The sequence below is a fragment of the Sphaerodactylus townsendi genome, linkage group LG14 (genome assembly GCF_021028975.2).
Source record: "Sphaerodactylus townsendi isolate TG3544 linkage group LG14, MPM_Stown_v2.3, whole genome shotgun sequence".
Lineage (NCBI taxonomy): Eukaryota > Metazoa > Chordata > Lepidosauria > Squamata > Sphaerodactylidae > Sphaerodactylus > Sphaerodactylus townsendi.
Window position 1 is genome coordinate 26,691,732 of NC_059438.1, and position 26,470 is coordinate 26,718,201.

At 42.1% G+C, this 26,470-nt stretch overlaps 1 protein-coding gene across 2 annotated transcripts in view; it reads left to right on the forward strand.

Annotated features, from left to right (window-relative positions):
- GARRE1 (granule associated Rac and RHOG effector 1) overlaps positions 1-26,470 on the forward strand; it is a 68,862-nt gene that overhangs the window by 17,321 nt on the left and 25,071 nt on the right. For both annotated transcript variants that reach the window (XM_048515493.1, XM_048515494.1), the window contains exon 2: positions 12,941-14,245. In XM_048515493.1, the coding sequence (XP_048371450.1) occupies positions 13,766-14,245 (480 nt within the window). In that variant the 5' untranslated portion in view covers positions 12,941-13,765. The remainder of the gene's footprint in view (positions 1-12,940; positions 14,246-26,470) is intronic.

Here is a 26,470-nt window from a genome sequence, read left to right on the forward strand (position 1 = left end):
TGTGCAACCTACAGCATGGTTAAAACCCATTATTAAAGGATATATAAATGCCACAGTGATTCAGTGCTTCGAAAAGCGTCGGCCTGTGATACAAACACATTACTAAAATAAGCAGAATTCTTAGCCTGTTTTTCTTGTGATGGCTACAAAAGATAGTCCTCACATTAAACATTCCACTGTAAATGAAAACAATGTTACTTGCAGCTAAAACATTACTTGTGCTTATTTTACCTAGTCACATGGCATAATGTGATGTAATAAACCACTTCTAAATAATTAATGCAGAGACTAATTAACTGCACATATTAGACTTTGTGCTTCCTACAGAACTGCACAAATTGTACATCAGGTAACATGATGGATTCCCAAGGAAACATTTTCAACAGCTGACCTCTCTCACAGCTAAAAAAAAAAGTAATAATAATGTAGCTTGCTTTACTTTTCTGATTCGTACAAAAATCCTTTATTGTTGGCAAGAACTCCATCTGAACAATGGTCTATTTTCCAATTCAGCTTTGGAACATTTGTGTCATCAAATTAAATCTGGTAGTGTATCACATATATTAAGAAACCTAGCAACTGAAGCCATCAGTCATAACCCTTAACCCAGCCCCACAAAAAAAAATAATGTCAACACTTTTATCAGGTTAAGGAAAAGATAATCCTTTGATAGCATGTTAGAAATAGTTCATTTGATTCCCCACAAGTGCTAGGCAGCCTTACCATTATAAACTGGAACACCAGTGTGTGCAGGGCAGAGAGAGGGTAACAGTTTTCCTCCCATTCTTTTGAGGAAAACAGCAGGATTACAGGGGGTGAAAGAGGGAAGAATCTGTTTACACTTTCTCTGTCATACGAGTCACCTTAAAATACTGGGCTCAGAATCCCCCCACCTCAGTGTTATATATACCACTATAACGCATGTCAGTTAGTAGAATCAGCCAGCTTTCCAACTGGAGAGAAGAGAGGTAAGAAGTGAGACTGGAAAAAAATACTGGGTTGTCTTTTAGATATGGTGAACTAAAAAAAAAAGCTTTAAACGATGTTTTGGTTTTTTTCGGTCGAAAATAGGGTAAGCATTTTAAAGAGGCTGAACAGCCTTTTTGAGTTTTTTATATGGCTTTTTCAGGTCTATTATTTTTGTGGGCTTGGGAGGGATAGTTTTTTGAGATAGAGCCACCAAATTTGCAATGTAGTTGCAGGTGACTTTCATTACAAGTTTGGTGAAGATTGAGTCAGGGGATCCAATTTTATAGGCACCCAGTCATCCTCTACTGGGGGACCATAAAAATGAATCCCCTAAACCAGTCTTCACTAAACATGGGCATTCTTGTGAGCAGAGGCACCTGCCATGCTGCTAAACATTTGGTGTCTACCACACCAACCTTCTCCCTCTTTTCCTGCCTCCCTTTTATCCTTCTCAGGAGGTTCCCTCCCCCCTGGAAGCTCCCTGCTTCAGCCTTACTGGCCCTCCTTCTTGATTGCCACCCGTCTGAGGCTGTGCCAGCCTCACCCCACTCTCTAAGGCTGCTGAAGACAGCTTGGCCACGACTGTCCCCTGGAATGGCTGAGGCTTGCTTCTCAGACTCTTTTGCCATTTCTCTGCTATTCTTTCTTGCTGCTGGCTTCCTGGAGGTCCCTACTCCTTGTGTTAAGTCGGTGTTGTATTGCAATGAATTAGAAGCAAGTAATACTGTGTTTCCCCGAAAACAAGACCTATCCCGAAAATAAGCCCTATCATGATTTTTCAGGATTTTTGGAGGAGACATGTTGCAGTTGCAGAACATGTCTTAAACAAAACTGGACGTACATTTTATTTGAAAACACTGAAATTCTGGACAATTCAGAAGGTTACTTTGTCAGACTGCACAGGGAGGCCATTGAAATTCACAAACACCAAGACAACTTCAACAGGAAAGAAGAGACGCTGAGAATTAACAAAGCTTGGCTACCAGTACTTAAAAACACCAAAAGCAAACCCCAAGGGCATGCTAAGTTCATGAACAATGGACTCCACCCAAACACAGGATTTGCATTCACCAATACTGCTGCTGCTGCAGGACATGAAAAAGTGAATCACTCACTGGACTGATAAGCTCCACCCGCAATACAATACTATCAACCACATCTTTGCATAACAAGTTCTACCCAAACACTTACTGATTGGTTTCCCTGGGACATGGACAGTATTTACCCCAAACATTCCCTTTTCTCTGGACACAGTGTATAACAGACTTCCCTCTGTGATACACCTCTGAAGATGCCAGCCACAGATGCAGATGAAACGTTAGGAACAAGATCCACCAGACCACAGCCACACAGCCCGGAAAACCCACCAGAACCAAGGAAATGTTTCTTTTTCCCACCCTGGACATTCCACAGGTATATATGCTCCACTTGCTTTACTATCATCAGATCCTCTGAAAATGCCAGCTACAGATGCAGGCGAGATGTCAGGAGAAAATGCTACTAGAACACGGCCATACAGCCCGGAAACCACACAACATCCTAATGTTTAGCTTTCTTTAATTCCTGTTCCTTGCTCAGCTCATCTATATGGCATCACCACCCTTGCAGCTGGATGTCCCTCTGAGAGAGTTAGCCGACTGCCTTCTGCATGTTCATCTTCTATTCCTTCTTTGATCATTATCCATTCTAGAACGGTTATTGCTTTTTCTCTACCCTTTTCATGCCTTATTAATGCCTGCTCTGTTTCCTCAACCCTTATGTCGAAGTATGCCAGTATGACTGTCCATTCTTAGCTGACCTTGGCCATCCGAAAACATCTCTTAAATGACTGTGCTCGTTCTTCTTTGCTGCTGTTTAGTTCTGGAACAGTCACCTGGTGACACCTATATCTTGTTTTACATCCTACTCTTGTTGAACATCTCCGCTGCTGAAACTAAACTGAAATAAATGTAACTGAATTAATATTTTCCCAATTTTTCTTCCATTTTTCTTCTCTCTGCCTGTATTGTAAGCTGACTGGAGGCCAGTGGTCTTTGTGTTACCTGATTCACATAGCGCACAGGTGTCAAACTCGTGGCCCTCCAGATGTTATGGACTACAGTTCCCATCATCCCCTGCCAGCATGATGCTGGCAGGGGATGATGGGAACTGTAGTCCATAACATCTGGAGGGCCACGAGTTTGACACCTATGTCATAGCTGATTATTGGGAGTCCTGTTCACATGTTACAATGAAAGCACATTCATTTTACATGTGTATGTATACATCTGTTCGTAAGAAAGAACCAGTGCATGTCCACTTCACAGATGAAACTTAAGGACTAGTACCTGAACAAATGTGCCGTTTCAATCACACATATACCTGTACTCACGTTGATTGTAGTGTGAGAAATATTCAGCACACTTAGAAAGATTGTAACTTGTGAACAGGTCTAAGCACATGCAGTAATGACTGTTCTACATTGGTATGAAATATTTTGCGTCTTTACTTTGCAAAAAGAAAAAAAAGAAAACCAATCTTGAGCGAGAGCTACTGTTTTTTTAAGATAACCCAGTTATCTAGGCAGCACTGAAGTTCCCAGAAAAAATTAGAAGTTACTGAGTTTTGTAAAATGATGGTTACTACTAACTTTACCATGGTGTGCTCCATTTCCTGTCAGTTCATCAACTTATAAGCTTGGTGGTTGTGCAAAAGCTTTTCCTGGGTGTCTGTCCTAAATAGTACCACTCCAGTCCATCTTCTAACATTAGTCCATCTTCTAACTTGTTCGTCATGTTCTACATTCTTGTCTTTTTGTCAGATATTAGAAGTGCTTGAAATTGAAAATATAGTCATTAAAAAAGAACTCAAAAGATTGGATTATGTATTGAGTGGTTAATAAAATGCCAAGCCATTAATGTAAACTACACTGTAAACTTTGTTGGCATTTGCTGTGTGATACCTTGGAACTAAGGTAAGCTAGGTGAGGACAATTTTAATCTTATTTACTGCCTAAATGTTCAGCAACAATAATTTCACATTTGTTTTTAAAACAGATACTTGCATTAGGCTTGTTGAAGAAGTTGAATAAACATACAGCTTAAGTGTTGGAGACTCCGAACAGCCGCCCCACATCTATGAGGAATTTAGGAATGGCAAATAAACCAGCATATGCAAGAACAGGTGCAAGTTCATTTCAGTAAGCAATGCAGAGCCATATGGGCTAAAAAAGAGAAACTTGATCATGACTGGCCTTGTGACATGTTTTATAATAGCTTTTTGGATCAGCTGCAACTTTCTTTTTTGTACTGGGCTTTCAGCCAGTAAGGAATCCTAGTAATCAATTCATGAGAAGCTAGCTAACCAAACAAATGAACGTGAGCCGATTAAAGCTTAAATGAGTGAGATACTATGAATACTTTAGTTGGCATGGCATTGTATGGATGTTACCTGTGCAGTCGTTCCTATCAGTTGGGGTTTTTTAAATCATAATTTTCAAGGATAAGATGGTTCTCATTCCTGGCATTCCCTCTCATCATATATTGTTTCAAATGCCCTAATAAGGAATCATAGTTGCTTTGTATAGTTGACTCTGATTTTATCTTGTCCAGGAAGGCACTGGGTCAGTGATGCTCTGACCCCGGTCTTTGACAAGGTGTGTCCATTTTCATGGTCTTCATGTGCAGTTCTACATTACGACTTCACGTGCAGAGGACTGCCACTGGTTTCCTCCCGGGAAACTAAACACCATATTGACCTGCCCCACTAGACCTCCCTTCGAACCTATCAAGACATTTCCCTGAAACACCTCTGTATGAAGACAATCTTCTTGGTGGCTGTTACATCCGCCAGATGCATCTCAGAGCTGGGTGCCCTGTCAGTGGACTCCTCTCTCTGCACATTTCATAAGGACAAACTGGTGCTACTCACCAACCCTTTGTTCCAAGTTCTATCACCAACAGGAAATATACCTACCATCATTTTGTCCTGACCCTCAACATCCTAAGGAGAGCCTATGGCACTCTGTAGACATTAGAAGGGCAATTAAGACCTTTATAGTTACAGCAGTAGACTTTAGGAAGACTGACACCATGTTTTTCAGTGTCTCCCCTCACCTCCTGGCCAAGAATACTAAGATTGCAGCCCCTGCAATTGGCAGATGCTTGAGAGAGTGTATTTCTGAGGCCTGCAAGGCACAAAACCTCATTCCCCTGGGATCACAGAGGTACACCAACAGAAGTACACCAATGCTGCCCTGATCAAAACTGTGTCAGTGGAAGAGATATATAGGGCGACTACATGGTCCTCAATTTCCACATTCATTAGACACTATAAAATTATTTCAGCTCAGCTGATGCGGCTTTCAGCTGTAGAATACCTCAGCACATTGTGGAGGATATGTTTGGAGATGTTCCACAATATGTCCTCCTTGCTCGGGGGGTGGGGTGGGGGAATGACCATTGGTTACTCACCATGAGTGGTGCATCATCTCTGAATCACAGAGGATATCTTGGCCCTCCCTTGACTTGTTCCCTCATCCTCCTCAAGGATTGTATCCATTCTCTAATAGTCAGGCGAAGTTATTACTGTAAACCAGACATGTTGAATCCATTCCCTGTTCCATTCTTATCTTCTCATGTTCCTACTTTGTTCACGAAATTATGTATGTTGTAGATTTTTGAGATTTTTTTCACAGCGGTTTGGAGTTTCCTAAACTGAGGATCAAGGGGTGAAGCCCACCAGAAACAGGAAGCTGAAAGTTTGTTCCTGTCTTTCGGCAAAATTTGTAGGAATCACCCTCAAGATGTCCTCTGTTGCTCAAAGGCAAAGGATCACTCATGGTGAATAACTGATGGTCGTTCACCTGACTTCGGTGGGTCAGGCAATGATGACTAGGCTTAAGTAGGTCTAAGTAACTAAAGTTTATTTTGTTTGTATTAATAGCTGAAATTCTAAAGATGCAGAGTTTCAATAAATTAGTCATGTCACTCTACAAGTTAATGCTTATTCAATTATATTTGTTAATCATATCTAGCAGGGAATCTAGATTAAGAAAAATGGGAGGAGGGCTAGGAGAAAGTAATCTCAATCTGTTTAGCTGTACATAGACTGTAAGTCAGTGGAACAGTGTTCACATTGTAGCTGTGAGAGGATAAAACATAAACCAGTTGCACAATAATGTGTCGGGTGGAATGTTAAAACCAAAAAGTACTTCATGAAGTATATTGTGTTAGAGGGCTGTTTCTAAAAGGTTAGCAACATGACCCTACATAGAAGTGAGTACTACTAAATTGTTGGACTGACTTCTTAGTAAAGACTCTCTTATGAGATTTGCACCCTATTGCAACAGTCTGGAGACACCTGTTGAATAAACTCAAACAGTGGTATACACCTGCCTTGTACCAGGTCAAATCACTGATCTATCTTTATTTATTATTTATTTATTTATTAGTTAGATTTTTATACCGCCCCATCCCCGAGGGGCTCTGTTTTTAGTGTTTTCTGTATTAACTGGAAGCCACTGTCCAGGATCTCTGGCAAGGAAACTTCTTTCTTAGCATCACCTCTGAGATTCTTGGGTAATACTGAAATATTTGGCATGCAAAATATTACCACCGAACAGAACTGATAACAGCTTTGTGTACACCTTTCTGCTACATCTGTTTCCTTTTGACATATTACCTTGGACCCAGGGTATGGGTGGAAGGTGTAGCATGCATCAACAGCCTTGCTGAAGCTTAGTGGGTTTGGCTGCGTTAGTGTGTGGGTGAGAGATCTCTTGGGAATCCTCTCTATGCTACCTCGGGGCCTGTGATGGACGAAAAGCAGGATAGAAATGTGATGAATAAATTACTTAATTATGCATCTCTCTAGAATACTTGGCACTGTTTGAGAACCTTTTCCCTGTATTTCCAGCTCTCACACCAGCCAAGTTGCATAATAAAGATTGGCTCCAAAGACTAAACAAATATCACTGTGAGTTGTGTTTTTGGGGAGAAAAGTGGTCGTCTGCCCTATCTTCTAACACTGTTCAGGAACTTGACTATTTGTGACTTCCTGTGTTTCTGTTTGGATTTGCTTGCAGTTATTCTTTTGAGAAGGGGTGTTCCTTTACTGCCTTGCATCCCACTGTTTGCTGGAGGGTCTTATTCCATTGTATAAGGGATTGTTCACAATCTATTTCATACTCCATTTGATTGCAGATGAGCAGGGCCAATTGCAGTCACCACCTTAAGTTGCTTAGGACAATTTGCCATCTGTGGTAGTAATTACTGGCCAACAAAACCAGTATTTTTGCTTTTCAAAGGTTTAAGGTTTGTAACAATGTATTGATTTAAATGGATGCTCTTTCTGACCATGTTTTAACTATGTGTTAAGTGTGCTTTAACTACTTTAAGGGTGACATATATTTCAATCAATATTAGGGGCCAGTTGAGTTGCCTCTGAGAACTTAATTTGAGTCTACAATTGTGTATCCTGACTGGCATTCACAGAACACAAACTGTGAAACAAGAGTGCCTCAAAACTCTGTGCTGCAGGCTCAAATAAGACTGGACTCAGTATTGTCGAAGGCTTTCATGGCTGGAATCACTAGGGTGTTGTGGTTTTTCCAGGTTGTATGGCCGTGTTCCAGTAGCATTTTCTCCTGACATTTTGCCTTCATCTGTGGCTGGCATCTTCTGAGATGCCAACCACAGATGCAGGTAAAACGTCAGGAGAAATGCTACTGGAACACGGCCATACAACCCGGAAAAACCACAACACCCTAAGATTAGACTCTCCTGGTATTTTTAAAAATTGCTTCAACATGGCAGCCCTGTCCATGGGTTGAATCCATAGATGTTATCACGTCTAGCCGGGCTCTTGGTAAAACAGTATTGTGGTATAAGTTTCTCCCCAATAAAATCTTACACAAACATTTGGGCATCAGCTAAGTGACTCTTTGCCCAGTTTCTGCTTTCACTTTGGGTGTACTGCGGTATGCTGACATTTTTAGGACGTGAAGTTTCCTAGTTTTTTCCTTAATTAAGCCCTGCTGAATTTGATGCATTCCAAGTGTTGTGGATTCTTTTATGGGACACTGCATTTGTGTTCAAGAGAAAAACAAGTACAAATATACCACATTGTGCTAAACCTGGGCCTTCCCAGTGTTGACTTGTATTTGCAGCCCTGGAATTCTCTCCAAGCGAATTATGACTAATTCTGCACATTCTGAGAGGATAATAGAACCCTTTGAAAATGTCTCATGTTCTGCTGAGTACTCTGCTCTGTTTTTAAGAATCACTGTCCAGATGAACTGAAGGGGCCCAGTTTCTTAACAAGTTTCATGGTAAGAGCCCTGATGCCCTGCCTGCTGCAGTTGATATATCTGGGAAGTATTTTGGAAATGCAGCTTGGCAGGGTTTCTTTCCATGAGAGAGATAGGCTGAAGATTTCTCTGATATCTGGCACATCCAGATGAATTGGGGCATCAACAACATGATTCTGTCCGGGCTTCAAGCCTTGATGGATTACCTATACTGATTTGGTTCTAAAGTCAAGATTTTCATTTTTACCCTACAGTAGTTTCTCTTGCCATCGCAGGAGCAGATAGCATTTCCTCCTTTGTTCTAAAGTGCTTACCAGAGTTTAACAGTTTTTCCCCCTATATCGTTCAAATTATAAAAGAGGTCACCAGGATAATATGAGAAAAAGACATTATTCTCTTGTGTGAGATGAAGAGTAGGTGTTGCCCTATAAGGGAAAATAATTTAGAAAGGTTTTACTAGAATATTTTGGGTGGTAATTCAGTTATTTGCTCTGTGAAGGGGGGATCATTTAATTTGCTGAATGATCCAGGACTTTACTAATGATTCTTTGATTAAGAAGAATTGGTAAAATAGGTGCTGTGGGTCCGGTAAGGTCAAAATCAAAACTCTCCTTAAACAGAACTTACTGGATGGTCTGAGACATCCCTATTTTCTCAGCTCCTCTCTTTTCCCTGCATGGCAGTGACCTAAATTGCCAGGCTATTGTAAGGAGTGTGTTTTGTGAAACACTTGAAATGTGCTCTAAAGTGTTTATCTGTTGGGAAAAATTGTGTTGTGTCAATGAGAAATTTCAGTTGCATGACTGGAGTAACTTTTCAGGCTGCTAAGGTCGTGCCTGCCCCAACCTGGATGGGCCAGGCTAGGCAGTTCTCATCAGATCTCAGCAACCAAGCAGGGTCGACTCTGGTTAGTATTTGGGTGAGAAACTACCAAGAAATACCACAATATAATGCAAAGGAAGGCAGTGGTAAGCCACCTCTGTTAGTCTCTGGCCTGGAAAAACTCTGCTAGGTTGCCATAAGCAGACTGTGACTTGCAGGCACTTTACATACACAAAAGGTCATACCTGACAAGACTGTTGAATGGAGGATTGTCTTAAGTCTTGTGCTGGAAGTTTGGTAGTGGGTTGTTAAGACTATTGAAAGCTTGCTTTTGTGCTGCACATCACAGCAATGGTGCGGCGACTACAACAGCTTGAAAGCAGAATAAGAAGATGGTTGCCACAACATTCCAAACTTAGAGAGTCAAGGGAGAGCTGCCAAAGTTGTAGATTTGTCGACACTATCAAACCAGCAACGGCCGGCCCAGGGCTGACTGCTTTTTATGCTTGGTAGCCTGTGTAGTTCTTCAGATCTAACGAACTCCAGACGTAGCTGAAGTTTTCCCTTCAATGGGAAACTTTGCCAAGACCTTTACGAATAGTTTCTGCTTAGCTCCTTGCTGTCTTCTGCAGCATTTGCAGCCATTTGGAACATTTGAGGGAAATCCTGTTCTCTTCTTAGCTAGTTTTTCATCTTCAAGAAAAGTGTTCTAGTTGTTTCAGTACCTTAAAAGGGGGGTAGAGGTGGGGAGAGGGGCTTAGGGTTAGACTACTGAAAGCTCTCAGGAAAGGTCCAGATGTTTCTCACTCTAGGTGACTGGCACACACTTACTGGAAAGGACAGCTCTCTGTCGGCTCCTTTTAGGCTGGTGCAGTGTTTTGTGCTAGAGTGAGGACCTAGTAGTTCTCAACAGCTGCAGCTAATCTTTTCTTACATTTTTGAGTCTGCACAGCTATAAAATCAATAGCACAAACTCTTTACCAGTTATTGTCTTCACTTCAGCCAATATTAGATTTGGCTTTGTTCAAGTTCATTCCATAGGGAAACCTTCAGCCACTTGTAAAAACAAATGGGATTGGTTGCATAGGAGAAAGGCTTTAGCCTGGGGGGCAAATGTCTTGACGCTTACTCATATCCATCATCAGAGTGGATGAGACTGGATTTTAGTCAGATTTTTTTTTGTAAGTTGTTTTAAATTTCCCTTACATAAGATTTATGACTGAATTGAATACAAATGCATTAATGTCTAGACTCTGTCTTTTAGACATGCCTGGCGGAAACTGATTATCCTCGTTCTGTTTGAATTGGACTCTTCTACCACTTTTGGGATTGAGACTGTCCTGATCAACCTGTGTCAGGAGAGAGATGGAGAGAATGGGATCCCAATTCTGCTGGACCTCTCACTAGCTTTTGATGCAGTTGTTTAGAAGTCACCTGTCTAAGACAGTAATTACTGTTCCTGTGGTGGTTGTTTTCCCATTAGTGGCTAAGTTCTTAATTCTGCAGGACCTGTTCAGTTAAATGGCATTTATAATGCAGGGTTCCAAGTTCCATCCTGTTCCCTGTGATTCTGAAACCATTGGTAGATGTTACCTGTTGGTTTGGAGTGAGTTGTCATGAAAAGGTAGATAGCACAGCTGTGTCTGTGCTTCCTCTAATCTAGGTGTATTAATATGTACATTGAACTGTTGCGTGGCTTCATTAATGTCCTGGATCAGTTAGTAAACTGAAGCTTCCTTCGGACAAGGTGGGAGTGCTGTTTAAGTGATACAGCTAGAGCTAGGGATAGTTTTGGGCAGGAAGTTCATTACCTCTTGAGAACTGACTTCATGGCTTGGTGTTTTTAAATCAAACTTTGCTAATACATATCACATAGCGTCCACAGCCTGAAGGACACTTCACCAACTTCCTTTGGTGTGCCATTTATACCTCCTTTTGTGTAAACAGGATCTTTCCCTTTATGCCTTAGTAATGAACGTGTCAGATTACTACAGTGTTTTGTATGAGGGGCTGCTAGTGAATGGGAATTGCAAGGGATGTTCAGAACACAATGGCCCAGATATTTCAATGAACAGATTTGGTCTGTTTCTGGATGCAGTTTGCTTTGTTTGAGTTTCTGAAGCTGGGAACAGCCTGGGACCAGTATAAACCTGTTTGTGTATGACAGCTTTGGATGTGCCACCCTTAAGAGATTAAATCAGGTGGCTTGCTACAAGGGACAGGACCTTCTCACCTTGGTCTTAGAATGCCTCTCCCCCAGACATAGTTGTTCATCTTTTGCATCTAGAAGCAAGATGACAGCCGTTCTATTCCTGTCATTTGTTGGTAAAGTCTGATGATGATATTATCCATTCAGTCGTTCTCGACCCTTGGCGACCCAATATGCAAGCTCTTTCCACATTTTTCAATTAAGTACTGCTTCCTTCAGCTTGTTGATGTTCATGCCTGTATCAGTTTTTATGGCATCTAGCCTTTGTATTCTTTGGCGTCCAGGACTTCTCCCGCCACTGACAAGTCCGAGCATCATAGATTTTTCTAGTGTAAAGTCTAGATCAGGGGTAGGGAACCTGCGGCTCGAGAGCCACATGCGGCTCTTCTGCCCTTGCACTGCGGCTCCACGAGCCGAGCCGCTGGCCCCATCCTTGCCCGCCCTGCAGGGCGGGTGTACAACTGCCTGCGGCCGGTTGGGCCGTGCCGCGGGCTTCCCCTCTCGCCTGCCCCGTTGGAGCGGGGCAGGTGCTTTCCCGGCAGCCGGCGAGGCCGAGCCGCTGGTCCCATCCTTGCCCGCCCTGCAGGCAGCAGGGCGGACGCATCCATGAGCTTCTCAGAATGAGCGGAGTAAAAGGTAAAAAAACCCAATATATATAGTGTTATCTTTATTTTAAATGTCAAAAATTATTTGCGGCTCCAAGTGTTTTCTTTTCCCATGGAAAACGGGTCCAAATGGCTCTTTGAGTGTTAAAGGTTCCCTACCCCTGGTCTAGATGGATCAATTTCTCCCCCCAAAAAATACTGGTTCTGCAGCACAAGAGATGTGGAGGTTGTTCCTCCAGAAATTCCTTATGTTCCTTAATAGAAAGACTCAATTTAGCTTAAAATAACTTTTTCATTGTTACGGCAACCAATTAGCATGCATGTTTGTTAAAATAAGTACACAAATTAAGAAACTGGAATCTTAAATCAATTATTAAAATTGGCTTTTTGTTTATGTTAAGTTATATTTAAACCAATCCATCCTCCTTTGATTCCTCTTCTGTATTTCGTGTGTGTGTGTCAGCATCCCTAGCTGTGTTGATAACTGTGGTAGTGGTTCCTTACTATTGATTTAAACACACACAGTGTCTGTAAAATTTGACTATATTCTGGATATAGGGCAAATGTGTATTGTCAGGTCCTAGCAAAACCATCTTATTTTGACTCATCCCATGTTGTAGTTTGTTTGCAGTTGACAAAAATAAATCCTGAGATGGGGTGGGTGGACTTGTAGTATTGATCCAATGTTGTGATTTCAACAATGTTGTAATTGTTCATTTAGGCAGTTTATTTGTAGTAGTAATAATCAAGTTAATGTATTTGAACATCAGCTGATTTTATCTCATGGTTATCATTCAAATAAAATGTGTTTTAGTTAGCATTTCTTTAGCATATCTAAGCACTGGCTTTGCTATTGGGGAATGCATAACATCTATAATAGGCTTGTTTTGTTATATTACGACTAGTTTAAATGCTCATATAGCTGTACCTTTTTGTCATAGTTATTAATAGTTTACATCCAGAGAAATATAGCAGGAGAAGCAAGAGTGCATGTTTTTAAATGAATGGCTCACTTATCTATAATCTTTGTAATTTTCCTCCTGCCAGAAAATGACCTAGAGGCCTTACAAATACATTTCTGCATTCTTCAGACTACAATCAAGAGAAGTTCATTCTGAACTAATGTTAAAAGGAAACTACCTCAACATACAGAAGGAAAGGCGAAGAAGGCTTGCAATAAAACACACCCACTTTCTGCATAATGTGTACTTGCGAAGTCTCCAGGAAGAAAACTTGTGCTTTTTTTCAGTATTAAGATAGAAAATTCAAACCAGTTTGATTGATGGACTCCATCGAACCATTAAGCTATTTGATCTGCTGATGTGAAGACTCAGTGGTTCTTCAAAGAAAGACATACTCTATATTAAACTATCACTGTTGAACAGTGATTTTGCTCTTCCTCATCTGATACTAACTGAAAACGTTTATTACTATGAAATTACTTTTTAAAAGATTGTTAAAGTTTCTTCATTGTAAGTTAATGTTAACATCAGGTGTCAAAAATGCATTGGCAGGAAAACTGGAACAGACAGCTTTTTTTGTCCCCTGCTTTGAAATTGTATCCTGAGCACATAGTAGAATGCTAAGCAGGAAACGTACAGTATTTTTAAGCTATCACAGCTTGCTTTTACAATTTGGTTTGTAACTGCAGCAGTGCTGCGTTTGAACACTGAATCGTACAAAGCCAGCAGACCTGCTGCCTTTCTCACTGCTGATACAAATTACCTACCTTTTTTTGTTTCTGAAATGCCTCTTGCGAGAATTATGTGCATACTCTTCTACTACTGCTATATACAGGCGTACTTCTAGGGGAGCAAGACTTGAGAGTAGATTGTTAGCTAATTGAAGGAACCTTTGGACAAGTACTCCCTTATGTATTGCTGCAGTGCACAAGAAAGTAAAATGGACTATAAGAGGCGCTTTTTGCTTGGCGGGTCCAAGCAAAAAGTGCAGCAACACCAGCAGTATCAAATGCCAGAGCTAGGCAGGACCTTGAGCACACTAGCATCTCCAGCCACGACATCCCCTCTGGTCTCCCTGGCTGCTGCTGGCGGCTGCAACCATGCTACTCCAATTGCAGACATCCAGCAGGGAATCTCCAAGTATCTGGATGCACTCAATGTATTTTGCCGTGCAAGCGCTTTCCTTACAGACCTTTTCAGCAGTGTGTTTCGGAACTCGCACTATTCTAAGGCAGCTATGCAACTGAAAGACGTGCAGGAACATGTCATGGAAGCAGCGAGTCGACTCACGGCAGCAATAAAACCAGAAATAGCAAAAATGCTGATGGAACTGAGTGCTGGAGCAGCAAACTTTAAAGATCAAAAGGAGTTCAGCCTACAAGACATTGAGGTAAGTCCCCTCTCTCATTTTTACTGTCAGTCCATCTGTTTAGGTCTAATTTTCAAGATCTGTACAAATTTTTTGGCTGTTCTGCTTCACTTAAGATAGACCAGAACGCCCAGATACAGGATAAATTATACTCTATCAGTCCATTGTTTCACCAGCATGGCCAATTGGCCATGCTGACAGAGGCTGATGGGAATTGTAGTTCCTGAACATCTGGAGAGCCGCAGGTTCCCTACCCCTGAGATAGACTATTCATAATAAAAGTCTTAAAATGCACCTGTGTCAACTTCTGCTCTCCATTTGCCTGGTGTCTTGAAATTGGAATGGCAGGCGCTATTTTGAGATGGTGATCAAATTAAACAGTAGTACCGGTGGAGCATATTGCAATATCTCACAGTATTTAAGTCTTACTATTAATTCAGATAGGATGACTCACAGGTCGCTGACCCATAAAAAGTTGAAAGATTCAATACACTGTGAAAGAGAAGTAGCATTCTGAATAGCAGCAGAAATATTAAGTTGTATCTATTTTATTTATTCTGTTTGGTACCATTAATTCTTTCCAAGGGCAGGCATCTTCAGGAGCGTATGACGCTTGGAAAAGGCCATCATTTAGAGGGATCACAATAATTTTAGAGGGATATCCATTGATCATTTTCCCCTGCTGCTGCTTTCCTGCATTTTACAATGTATTTTTTTTAATTTCAGAAAGTCTGATAGCACCTGAGTTATGCATCATCCAATTATCAGTGGGGTTTTGTCCAACTTGTTTAAACCAGTGTCAAATGGTTTTGTTGCTGTATGTGGGATGTACTCTTAGCTAATATTAAAAGATTTTTGTCTGGACACTGAATCCATCATAGTTTTATCTTCCCATAGACCTAATGAAGAGTCCATCCTATTTTCTGATGGCAGAAAGTTAGACCTCCTCACAAAGTGTTAAATACCAAATATGCATACAAGCACCCCAGAGGAAAGCAAAAGGATATGTACTTTTGTATTTAGTTTCAGAACTGATGACATCAGAAGAAAAAAGATACAGTTTTGAGGTGTAAAATCAGGGCATTGTAAATTACAAAATCAGACTTTCAGTGGTCAGTAGCTCTGTCTTCTACCTGAGAAACACAACTTCCACATAATTGATAGTGAAGTGCCTAATAATGATGAGGAACATGGAATTGTGAAAGGAAAGTTAGTCTATACAGTTATGGTAATATATAGTTGCATATAGCGTATTGTATGTCAGATCTTATTATATACATTTTGCACCCCATAAGGTGTCACGTAAGGTGTTCCACCCGAACACTTAGTGATTGGTTCCCCACTCTGGGACATGGACGATATATACCCCACTAAACATTCCCTTCTCACTGGACACAGTGTGTAACACACTTCTCTCTGGCCCTTTCAGCTCACGGGCAGAAACGAACCTCCACTGGCATAATTTATGCCGAGGAGGTCCTCGGGACCGTTTCGCGACGCGTTAGCGCGAAAGTGGCCCCACTCCCCAGCCATAGAGAGAGATCGGCTCCGCGACAGAGCTGCTCTTCTTCGGTTGCTCTCCAGCCACTCATCATGTCCAGGCGTTAGCTACTGGAGGCTGCAGGGATTTCCGCCCATGCTGCCCTCCAACCTCCAGGGGTTGGAGGGCAGCGTGGGCGGGTCCCTACAGCCCTCCAGGGCAACGCCGGACATGACCGTGAGTGGAGGCGATGGGAAAAGCAGCGTCTTCCCAGCACCACGCCGATGGGAAGACGCTGTTTTGCAAAACCCTTGCTTGTTTAGTGAGGTTAAAAGCTGCGGCTTCACGCCGCTTTCGGGCAGCCAGGACAGCGCTGCTGCGATGCAGCAGTGCCTCCTGTGAGAACAGCAGCCCAGGGATGGTGTTTTTGCCGTCCCTGGGCCGCTGTATATCGCCTGTGCGGAAAGGTCCTCTGTGATACACCTCTGAAGATGCTAACCACAGATGCAGGTGAAACATTAGGAACAAGATCTACCAGACCATGGCCACACAGCCTGGAAAGCCCACAACATAATTTGCCAGCTTGGGAGAGGAGGAAGTTAGGAAAAGATGTGTGAAGCATGTTCAGGGGAGACAGAAGCCCGAGGCTAGCTTGTGTAATGCCAAGTCATGGTCTGGTGTCATATGCCAGTTGGCTAATGTGTGCATGTTAACTTTGAACATGATTGGCAAATTCAGTTTAGAAGATAATTCTTTGCTGTTAAGTGAGTTTTCTTAATTCTTATTTCTTAAATGGGGATTTTCTTAATTCCAATCCAGCTGCTGAAATGAACGTTTGCAAACATATACAGTCAATTCTTTTTAATTTTAAAAGGAGAGGCTTTCAGCTTAAATTGATACATACTAATTTTTTAATTTGGTTTTATAAAAGAGTAGTCCATAGTTCTTTTTGACATCTTGATTCACAAAACAAAGTCTTTGCATTATTTCACCCCTGCCATCCATTCCACAATTTGTCTTAGTGAGCAGGAACTTAGGTAGAATGCTCAGGGAAATGGAGTGTTCAAATGTGAGATTGTTGGTATTCCAGTTTGTGTAGTGGTTAAGAGCAGGTGGATTCTAATCTGGAGAACTGAGTTTGATTCCCCACTCCTCCACCTGAGTGGCAGAGGCTTATTTGGTGAACCAGATGTGTTTTTGCACTCCTATATTCCTGCTGGGTGACCTTGGGCTAGTCACAGTTCTTCGGAACTTTCTCAGCCCCACCTGCCTCACAAGGTGTCTGTTTGGGGAGAGGAAGGGAAAGGAACTTGTAAGCCATCTTGAGTCTCCTTGCAGAACAGAAAGGTGGGATATAAATCCAATCTTTTCTTCTTATGTTTCTTCAACATCTTAATCACAAATGAATATACATGCAGGGAGGTTATGGATTGCATTGCTATTTATCAAGTGTTCCTGTAACTTGAGACTCTAGTTTGCCATAGTCTCCATGTTTCGCTTCCCACGTGTGCCCTTCTGCCAGCAGAAAACAAGTAGTGGATCCAATCCAGTAGCTAATGGGACAAGCAGAACACTTCATGGATTTGTTGCAATCTCTTTTATCCAAGAATAGAGTTAGTATAAGGAAACATACATGATAGGTCCTTGGGAATTCTTGATTACTTTAATGGAATTCTTCCATGCCTCAGAACCACAGGTGTCAAACTCACAGTCCTCCAGATTTTATTTACTACAGTTCCCATCATCCCCTGCATGATGCTGGCTGGAGATGATGGGAACTGTAGTCCATAACATCTGGAGGGCTGCGAGTTTATCACCTATGCTTAGGACATAAGTAGATCTAGTAGGAAGAAGGCCAGCTGCTTAGAGAATGTGGGATACTCTTTGCCTTCATTCAGATAAAGGAACTTGCAATGACCCTAGTCTGTCATTACAAAGTGTTCTGTGGTTTACATTGTCTGTATTTCTCTCTCTGTCTCTAGCACATCTTGGGTATTTGAAGATTTCTTGGTTTGCAATAAACCGCAGTTTATGTTGCTTGAAAGCTGCTGTTTTTACTGCCTGCAAAACCAGTGTTATGGCTAAGCATGTTTGTGCTTTCTGCTTTGCCAACCCATTTCACTTGTGCTTTGCCAACCTACTTCAGTCCATGATTTCACATCTGTGGCCTTAAGGCACAAAACTGACTGTAGCATTTTACAGCAGCTGTAGCAATCTAGCTTTGGGTTGATATGTGAAATTTGGGATTTAAACAAAGAAGCATTATCAAGTTATTCCCTCTCTTTACCTATGATAGCTGGTATTCTTTGTACCTTAGGATCATAGTGCAGTTCAGATATGGGGATTGTACAGGATTTTTTTTTTCAGGGACACCCATTACATATTGAGAACTAGAAGGGAACACGCCATGGGGCAACATGTCCTGAGTCTAAGGTAACTTAGATGTTTCTTAAACTTTCTCAACGAAACATTGAGAAGCTGCGCTGCTCTTAAATCTGCATTGGAAGGACCATGCAGTGCAAGTCAGTATGGCTGATGAAACTAAGACATTGTGGACGCTTTTCCACAAAAGCAGGTATGACTTTAAAAATGCAAGCAAGATGCATTTTATAATCCCTGCATCTAATGTCTGAAGTGAAGCTCGTGGATATTTCCTGTGGGGAAATGACTTTGGGGCTAGTGGTGTGGGTTTTCTGGGAAATTTTGAATTGGAAAATATTCTAATCGAAATTTAAACAAATTAATGTTAGCAAAAGAAGGCAATACACCATATGCAATCCTGGAACATGTGCTAGCATTTGTCCATGCTTAATATCCAGCATCTAGCCTAGCGCTATGGATTTGCAGCACAACAGCCCTGACAACAGTAGATATACAGACTATATTTGCATATGTGGAACAGAAGATTTTCTGTTTTGGAAAATTTTCTGCCCCACATCACTGTTTGGGGTGCTTTTGGTGTTGGACAGGTTTTTCTCCCTTCATCGCAGAGGTGGAAGATGCAATTTGTTAGGATTGGAGGAAAATATCTCTCTCCAACCCTAATTAATCTTTCATCTTGGACATTTTTACTTACAAACGAATTGGTCCTTAAAAGCTTACACAGCATCCAAGATGGACAGGAGTGGGGGGGAAATGAGAGAAAAGTGAAGACCTGCAAGGAATTGGAGGGCGGGGTTTCAGAATAAATGAGGGACTCCACATATAGTAATGTTGTTCTAACTTTTGGATTTACATGTGCAGATTGTCCATTGCCTCTGAACATCAGCACAGCTGGCAAGGTGAGCAGGAAGCTGCTCATCTAGTCCAGAACCACAACAGAGCAAGTAGGAAGGGATTAGGGAAGTTACTTCAGTGGTGGGATCCAAAAATTTTAATAACAGGTTCCGATGGTGGTGGGATTCAAACAGTGGCACCACCGCACACACGCACCTCCAGTCCCTATTGGGAAGGGGATTGCTTTAGTAACCCCTTCTCGGCACTCAGAAAAAATTAGTAACCACTTCTAGAGAAGTGGTGAGAACTGGTTGGATCCCACCTCCTGAGTTACTTGACCCAGTGTAGAACCCTACCGCAACTTCACCTCTCTCTCCATTGCTCTGTAAGTTGACTGGAGGCTTTGTCTCCTTTACAGCTTAGTCACTGGCGAAACCATAACTAATTAGGATCAGGAGGGTGCTATTCCTTGGATCCGAATTAATCTCCCTGCCAGAACTCTTTGTTTCCAAATAATCAGAGCCCTTGCACGTTTACAGCATCATGTGAAAGGTGGGGGGTGGGGGGAGAAGGCGCTAGCTTTCCCAGCCTGTTGGTCCCAAAGCAGAAGTGGGTGGCAAAGCCTGTGAAAGTGTGTCCCGGGCTTTAATAGTTATTGATCTGGGCAAGATCTTTTTTCTTTTTTTTAGTGAGTCTCAGGACTCAGGGTCACCATCCCAAAAAGGGTAGGAAACCACCGGTCGGAAGCACCAGTTTCAAAGGGCTGCCTTGCTCCTCCTGAAGCATTCTGGTCTCTGGTGGGTCAACAGGCTTGAATGCCGCTTCCCTGTTAGTTGGAGCTCACTTGGAGATCAGCTGCTTGTATGCAGAAGGTTCAGAATCAGTCTCTGGCATGTGCAGTTAAAAAAGGAAAGGAAAGAAAACCTTGCTAATAACTTTTCTGGGCTTGAGACCTTTGAGAACGACCATGCCTGGTGAAGCCTGGTACCTAATCTTTAGAGCTTTTAGCGCAAGGTGAAAAAGAGGTTTGTTTGTGTAGGGCGTTTATTGATCTTTTAAACAGATTAGCAATGCTTTCCATTTGTTAATTAACGGTATTTTCCTTTCCTACAAATGCAATACTGTTACAAAGTTTTTATTACAGTTTAACTTTTTATCTGCTGTTCTCCTGTTTAATGTTTTGTGAAATGTTCCCCATGCGTGCATTGTTTTTATTGGGGGTTTTAAAGCTTTGGACATGGGACGGTTTTTTTAATTGGTGTGATATTGTTTTATATTGTAAACTACCTTGAAACCTGGGTCTGGAGTCGAAGTCTGTTTGAATAATTACTGAGCGAGATAGACTAATAATCTGACACAATATAAAGCAGAATGGGTATGGAAAGAAGGCTTCCCCTATCTCCCCTACTCTGTGGTACAATAACCTGTTAGACTTCATCAATTCCCCCTCCCTACTTTTATTTCTATGATGAATATTCATTTTTTTCTATAGAGCACTGAGAATGCTCATCAAGCTGTTGGGGATTGTCTTTTTTTAAAACTCCACTTTATATTTTTCTGCGTGTCTCAGCAGTCCCCTGAGTATGCAGAAACCCAAACACGATTATGGGTGCCCTGTTGCACAGCCTATTGATGTTCACTGGACCAGGAAGAATCAAGAATCAAGGGAGGGGCTGGAATAAGCAATTAAATCCTCCCCCGTGCAATAATACAAGACTGCTGAACTCTGGGTAGTCTAGTAGTTTCCCACTCACATTTTTCTGAATCTCGTATATCTGGTGTTTTAGTGTAACGGCCACATAGTATGGATGTCTGAGGCTTGGGACTCAGATTCCAAAACTGCATTCAATACATAGTAGTTTATGATACCCAGATATGTTGTGTCTCAACAAATCTCAGTAATGGCGAACCTTTTTGAGACCGAGTGCCCAAATTGCAACCCCAAGCCTGTTATTGCAAAGTGCCAACACAGCAATTTAACCTGAATACTGAAGTTTAAGTTTAGAAAAAACGGTTGGCTTCGAGGCATGCGTTACTCAGGAGTAAGCTTGGTGGTAGTCGGTGGCTTTGCTTTGAAGCAACTGTGCAACTCTTCCAACGGGTGAATCACGACCCTAAGAGGGTTTACTCAGAAGCAAGCCCCATTGCCAGCAACCGAGCTTACTCTCAGGTAAAGGTTCACACTTTAGTTCTTCGCATGAAAATCAGTGGGGTTTAACAGCGCTTGACAGGGACACTGCTTCCCCAAAACTAGGTCTTAGGTTTAATGCTAATAATCGAGCCCAGCGGCCCAGGCCAGCCTAGATTGGGGGGGGGGGGGCACTGTGTTTGCACGTGCCCACAGAGAGGGCTCTGAGAGCCACCTCTGGCACCTGTGCCATAGGTTTGCCACCACTGACATATCTGAACACTGGTTTACCCATTCACTTTTTAGTTGAAATCGCCCCTATTATACAGTCTTTTCTTCTAATTGCCTTCCTTTTCCCCACTGGGACCCAGAGTAGTTTATATTGGTGCCCTCTCTTCCGTTTTATCTGCACAGCAACCCTGTAAGGTAGATTACACTGAGAGTGTGTGACTGGCCCAAGGTCTCCCAGCAGCCTTCCATGGCAGCGTGGGGATTCCAACCTGGGCCTGACAGACCTTAGTCAAATATTCTCAGCTGGCTGTCAGGCAGCATGTTGCATCAAGCATCACCTACATTGCTGTGACATGTTTTGTTTTTAAAATGCTGTTTGAAAGGTGAGCTTGGCACAACTATCCCATATGACTCGCGTTATTAGCTCCATCTTCTGAGCGCTTTGTGCGTGTGCGCTTGTCGCATCACTTTGCCTCCAGGCATTCTGAAGCAAGTCTAAGCAACAGGTGTCATTTATTTTGGCCGTATATTTGCAGTTGCTCGTATCACATGTGCTACCTTCCCATCTGCACTGAACACACATAAGCGGTCAGATGCAGAACATTCTTTCAGCATAAGGCTAATTATACTAATGAATTTTACATCCCCTGGAGTCCAGTTTTTGTTGTTGTTGTTGAAGCAGACATGTGAGAATCCTCATTGGGTCAGATGTTTTAAGCTTTTTCTGTACATGTAGAGAATTTGTTAGAAGGTGGCTTTATCTGTTCTGAGCCCTGTTGGCCACTGGCAACTTGTGGTCAAGTCACAGGTTCTTTTTAAAGTTCCATTCTCGTGTTCATGGTTCTTTCTAACACAGAGTTATGAATCTCTCCGTTCTTTCTGACTGTGCTTCTAGGGCAGTTCATCTGTATTATGGTTTGTACATCTGCCACCTTCCTGCTTCCAAATCGCTGCTTCCCCCTTCTTCCCACACATCTACAGTGAACGCACATATCCCTTATCTCTGGGACTTAGTGACCTTTGCTTCAAAAATAACTTTGACAGTGTCAGGGGCTTTGCTGCATCCAGAAGGGTCATTGATCTCCTGTATGATTCTTGGCTTCTGTTCAGGCCATGTTTGAATAAAACAGGGACTGAATTGTCCTGGCCTGTGAACATGGACCGTTACAGCAGGTAGTGACTGAGGGAATAGTCCTAGCTTGGTGCTCCATATCGGATGATGTCAGATTCTCTTAAGCAGTTGCTGGTCGGCTCAGTTTGATGGGCTGGGCAACGTTCACAATTGAAGGGCGGGAGAGTGGGATAAATACATGAGCTTTTTTTCTTTATGTCTGGACAAATGAATCACATAGCTTTGCAACCCCTACAAATAACGGGGTCATTTCCTGCCTAGTTGCAAGTGAGATGTGGAGACTATTAAAAGCATTTTCCACCATCTCTGGTGGCTTCTACTGCCATTTAAGGTGATTCTTGTTTCCTCTAACCAGGCTTGCATGTCTCATCTGAAGTTTGGAGATGTGCACGTGCCCCTCCCCCTTGCAAGATAGCATCTCAGACTGGGGGCGGGGGGCGCAGGGGAAATAAGCATCTCCCAGCTTTGGATAACACAGAACTGTGAGTACTTTACATTTCTGTGCAGCCTCTCATCCAGAGCCCTCTTCAGAAAGCTTGCCACTGGCTCCGTTCTTCTATCAGTGTGCTGTTTAAGGAACGTTGACTAAGTCTGCTTAGTCTCTTTTGGTAGCCCTAAGGAAATCCCTGTCTCTTTTTAACCTTGGGCTTCTGAGTAAAATAGCATATGCGTGTATCATTTATAGTGCATTCTTCCATAGGGGTGGAGAAGGGGCTGGATAAGAAAGCAGGGTCTGATTGTTACAGTGAAGGGGAGGTCCTTGTTGATCCTGTTTGCCAGGGTCTCCTTAGCTACCCCAAAAAGTTAGGTTTCCTTGAAGTGTATTTGTTCTAAAGTTGCACCAGTTTCAAAATGTTTTAATAAGCCTCAGCTTGAGTAAACTGAATTCGGCAGGAATTCATAAAAGCATTTCTGTTTCCATAATAACCCTTTTTAGAACAGTATAACTGTCCTAGATCTTTTTTTTTTCACGGACGCCAAGTCGATATTTTTTAAAAAGCAAACTGCACTTGGAGAGGTCAGTCAGCATACCTAAACTGTTAAGTTTAAACTTTGTACAAAGAAGGGAAATGATTGAATCATAAAGGAATGTCAGAGGGAGACAAGACGGAAAGCCGGGGGGGGGGGGGAGGGGGGCTGGAGCTGTTGTGACTAGTAGCTCTTCTTAAATAGATTGAAGTGTTGCCATCTTCACAAACTCTTGCTTGTAAACAAGATATAAATGTATTCTCATAGAATACAATTAAAAGGGAGCCATATGTTCCTCAACGTTGAGATGGCATGTTGCTTGTACACGTATTCCTTAATTGCAGGGACACAAGAGATTGTGCTGCAGTTATCATGTAGCCCATTTGATCATAAGAATCCTCAAAATCCACAAGTTACCTCTTCCGAGCGAACTCTTTCACAACTTCGGTTTTGCTGCAGTGGGTCTATCTCAGGGGTCTGCAACCTGCGGCTCTCCAGATGTTCATGGACTACAATTCCCATCAGCCCTTGCCAGCACGACCAATTGGCCATGCTGGCAGGGGCTGATGGGATTTGTAGTCCATGAACATCTGGAGAACCACAGATTGCAGACCCCTGGACTCTAGCTCAAGATTCTGGTCCCCTTTAGGTTTCAACCTCTCTGGTTGCAGAGACTTGATTGCCAAAGTGCTTGTCAGTTGGAAAACAGGGAAGCATGTAAAAAGATGGGGAAAAATAATACATTGAAAGCCTTACTTGATATCAACCAACTTTTTGTAAAAATGCGTAGCTTGTTCACTTCTTGGTTTTAATCAAATATTATTCTTGAAGAAAAACATTCTAATTTTAGATGGTGTGACATTTACAAGCATCACATACAAACAGAGGAGGCATTCCTCTCTATGTTGAGAGAAATGGTGTCCACCATCTTCCATGTGTACTAACATGAAAAAAAAATGAACAAAAGTTCATTTGCCCAGTTGGGGATACAGTTTTAGTGTATTCAACTAAACATCACTGTCCTAAAGTTGAGATTTTTCCAGGACTGGTTCAAATGTATTTGTTGCAAGGATTTTCTAAAGTAAATTTACTGTGCTTCAGCTGTCTATTCAGGAAAGTCACATGCAAGTTTTCAGGAGCAGGCAGCTGAAAATACCAAGCAGTTGCTAGTCCCAAGTTTGGATTATCACCAGACCAGTTTCAATATCTATGTGAGCTGCTGGTCCAGGAAATAAAAAAGATCTGTTATTGGTTCAGAGCTGTACAGCGCAACGTAGAGCTGGTCTTTTTTTATCCTATTGGGAGGAGGAAGAGGGAAGTTCCTGGACTGGGATCCCCCTCTTGATCAGGGGCAAGGCTGCTTAGGCTCAGCTGTTGTTCTCCATGCTCCCAGTGATCCATCTGGAGTATAATCAAATAATATCTTCTTGCTCTCTGGGAGACAGCACTCATTAACCTGTTAAAGTGGTAACCTAGGTTTAGTAGTTCTCCATATGGCCTTGGTCATAGTCAGACACTCCTGATAGCCATGAAATGGAGTACAGCTCAGTTACATAAGTCAAGTAGAACAAATTTTGTGTTTAATGTTTGTTGCTTTATTAGATTTAAATCTAATAAATCTAAGATCATAAGTTCTTCAAAGCTATATAAATGTAAAAACTATTTTATTTATTTGATTTTTATCCTGTTCTCCTCTACCATAGTAGACTCACAGTGGCTTCCAAGACACAATAAAATTTACAACATAGATAATAAAACGCATCCAATATTTACAATAATATATATAACACTTAAACCTACCAAGGATGGACCAATTTGAAGACAATCCCCCAGCTCCATAACTATACCACCCCATCATACCAACAAAACAGAAGATGGCCTTCTTAATGGAGGAGATGTTTTCTTTTTACAAAAGGCTGTTCGTCACACACCAGACCCAAGCCCTTCTTTGTTCCCCTGCCCATCCTCCTTCGCTGGGAAACGCTGTTTGGTACATCATTGGAAAAGGTCCTGGTAGAGACCAAGGATAAAAAGAAGACTAAGCCAAGATTGGTGGGTCGCAACAACAGGAAACCAACCAGCAGTTTCAATATCTGATCCCAGCGAATTCTACCCAGATTCTGCAAGGACAGCAGGGGCTGGAACTGGAATAATTCCAATTGTTTCTTTCGTAGGCAACCCAACAAACCCTGTCACTCCAGACAGCTGAGACCCAAGCTCAGCAATGAGGTCCTCTCCCCCATTGTTACTGTCTGTCCCTGACCCTGAAGAATGGAAACAACCCTGGAAAGGGGGGGGGGGTGCCCATTATCCAGTGGTGGGAATCAAATAATTTAACAACTGGTTGTTTACAAGCACAATTTTAACAACCGGTTCTGCCGTAGTGGTGCGAACCAGATGAATCCCACCACTGCCCTTATCTAATAAAGTACAAGCAAATTCTCCAGTGTTAACACCATGATATTTTGAAATAGAAAAACAGAAATAGAAACCAATATTTGGCTATAAAACAATTAATACCACAATACGCATTTTGTGTGCAACCCAAAAAATATCCTAGAAGTCCTTATGAATGCCTTTCAGTCAATAATCAGAAATGAAAAGCGAGGTTCCAGTGCAGTATTTCAACGGTCAAGTGGTCCTCCAGAAGATAATGAGCAAGGTTGCTACCACAGTGGAGATGCCTGCCACACATATAATGGATGCCTCGCAAAGTTCCAGATGATTCTGTACCTCAGAATAAACCTTCACGGTCTTCGGTCTCTTTTTCTATGGCATATGGTGTTTATAACAATCAACAAGAAACATAATAAAAAATAGTGTTATAACGGAGAATACAGGTTACCGAAACATTCACATACAAAGATGGTGCTTCTATTCCGCTCTGCTTACTAGTTCTCCCACCATCCTCCCCACTTCTTCACCCAACCATTAAAATACCCAAAGGGTGTAATGAGACCCAGCTGGGACTACTATGCTGAAGAGATGTTTACAAGACTCCGGTTACAAGACTCCTGTTAAATCCCAGTTTGAATTAAGACCATCTGGTTGAATGGTTCCTACGCAAATGAGCATAATGAGCTTCCGGTT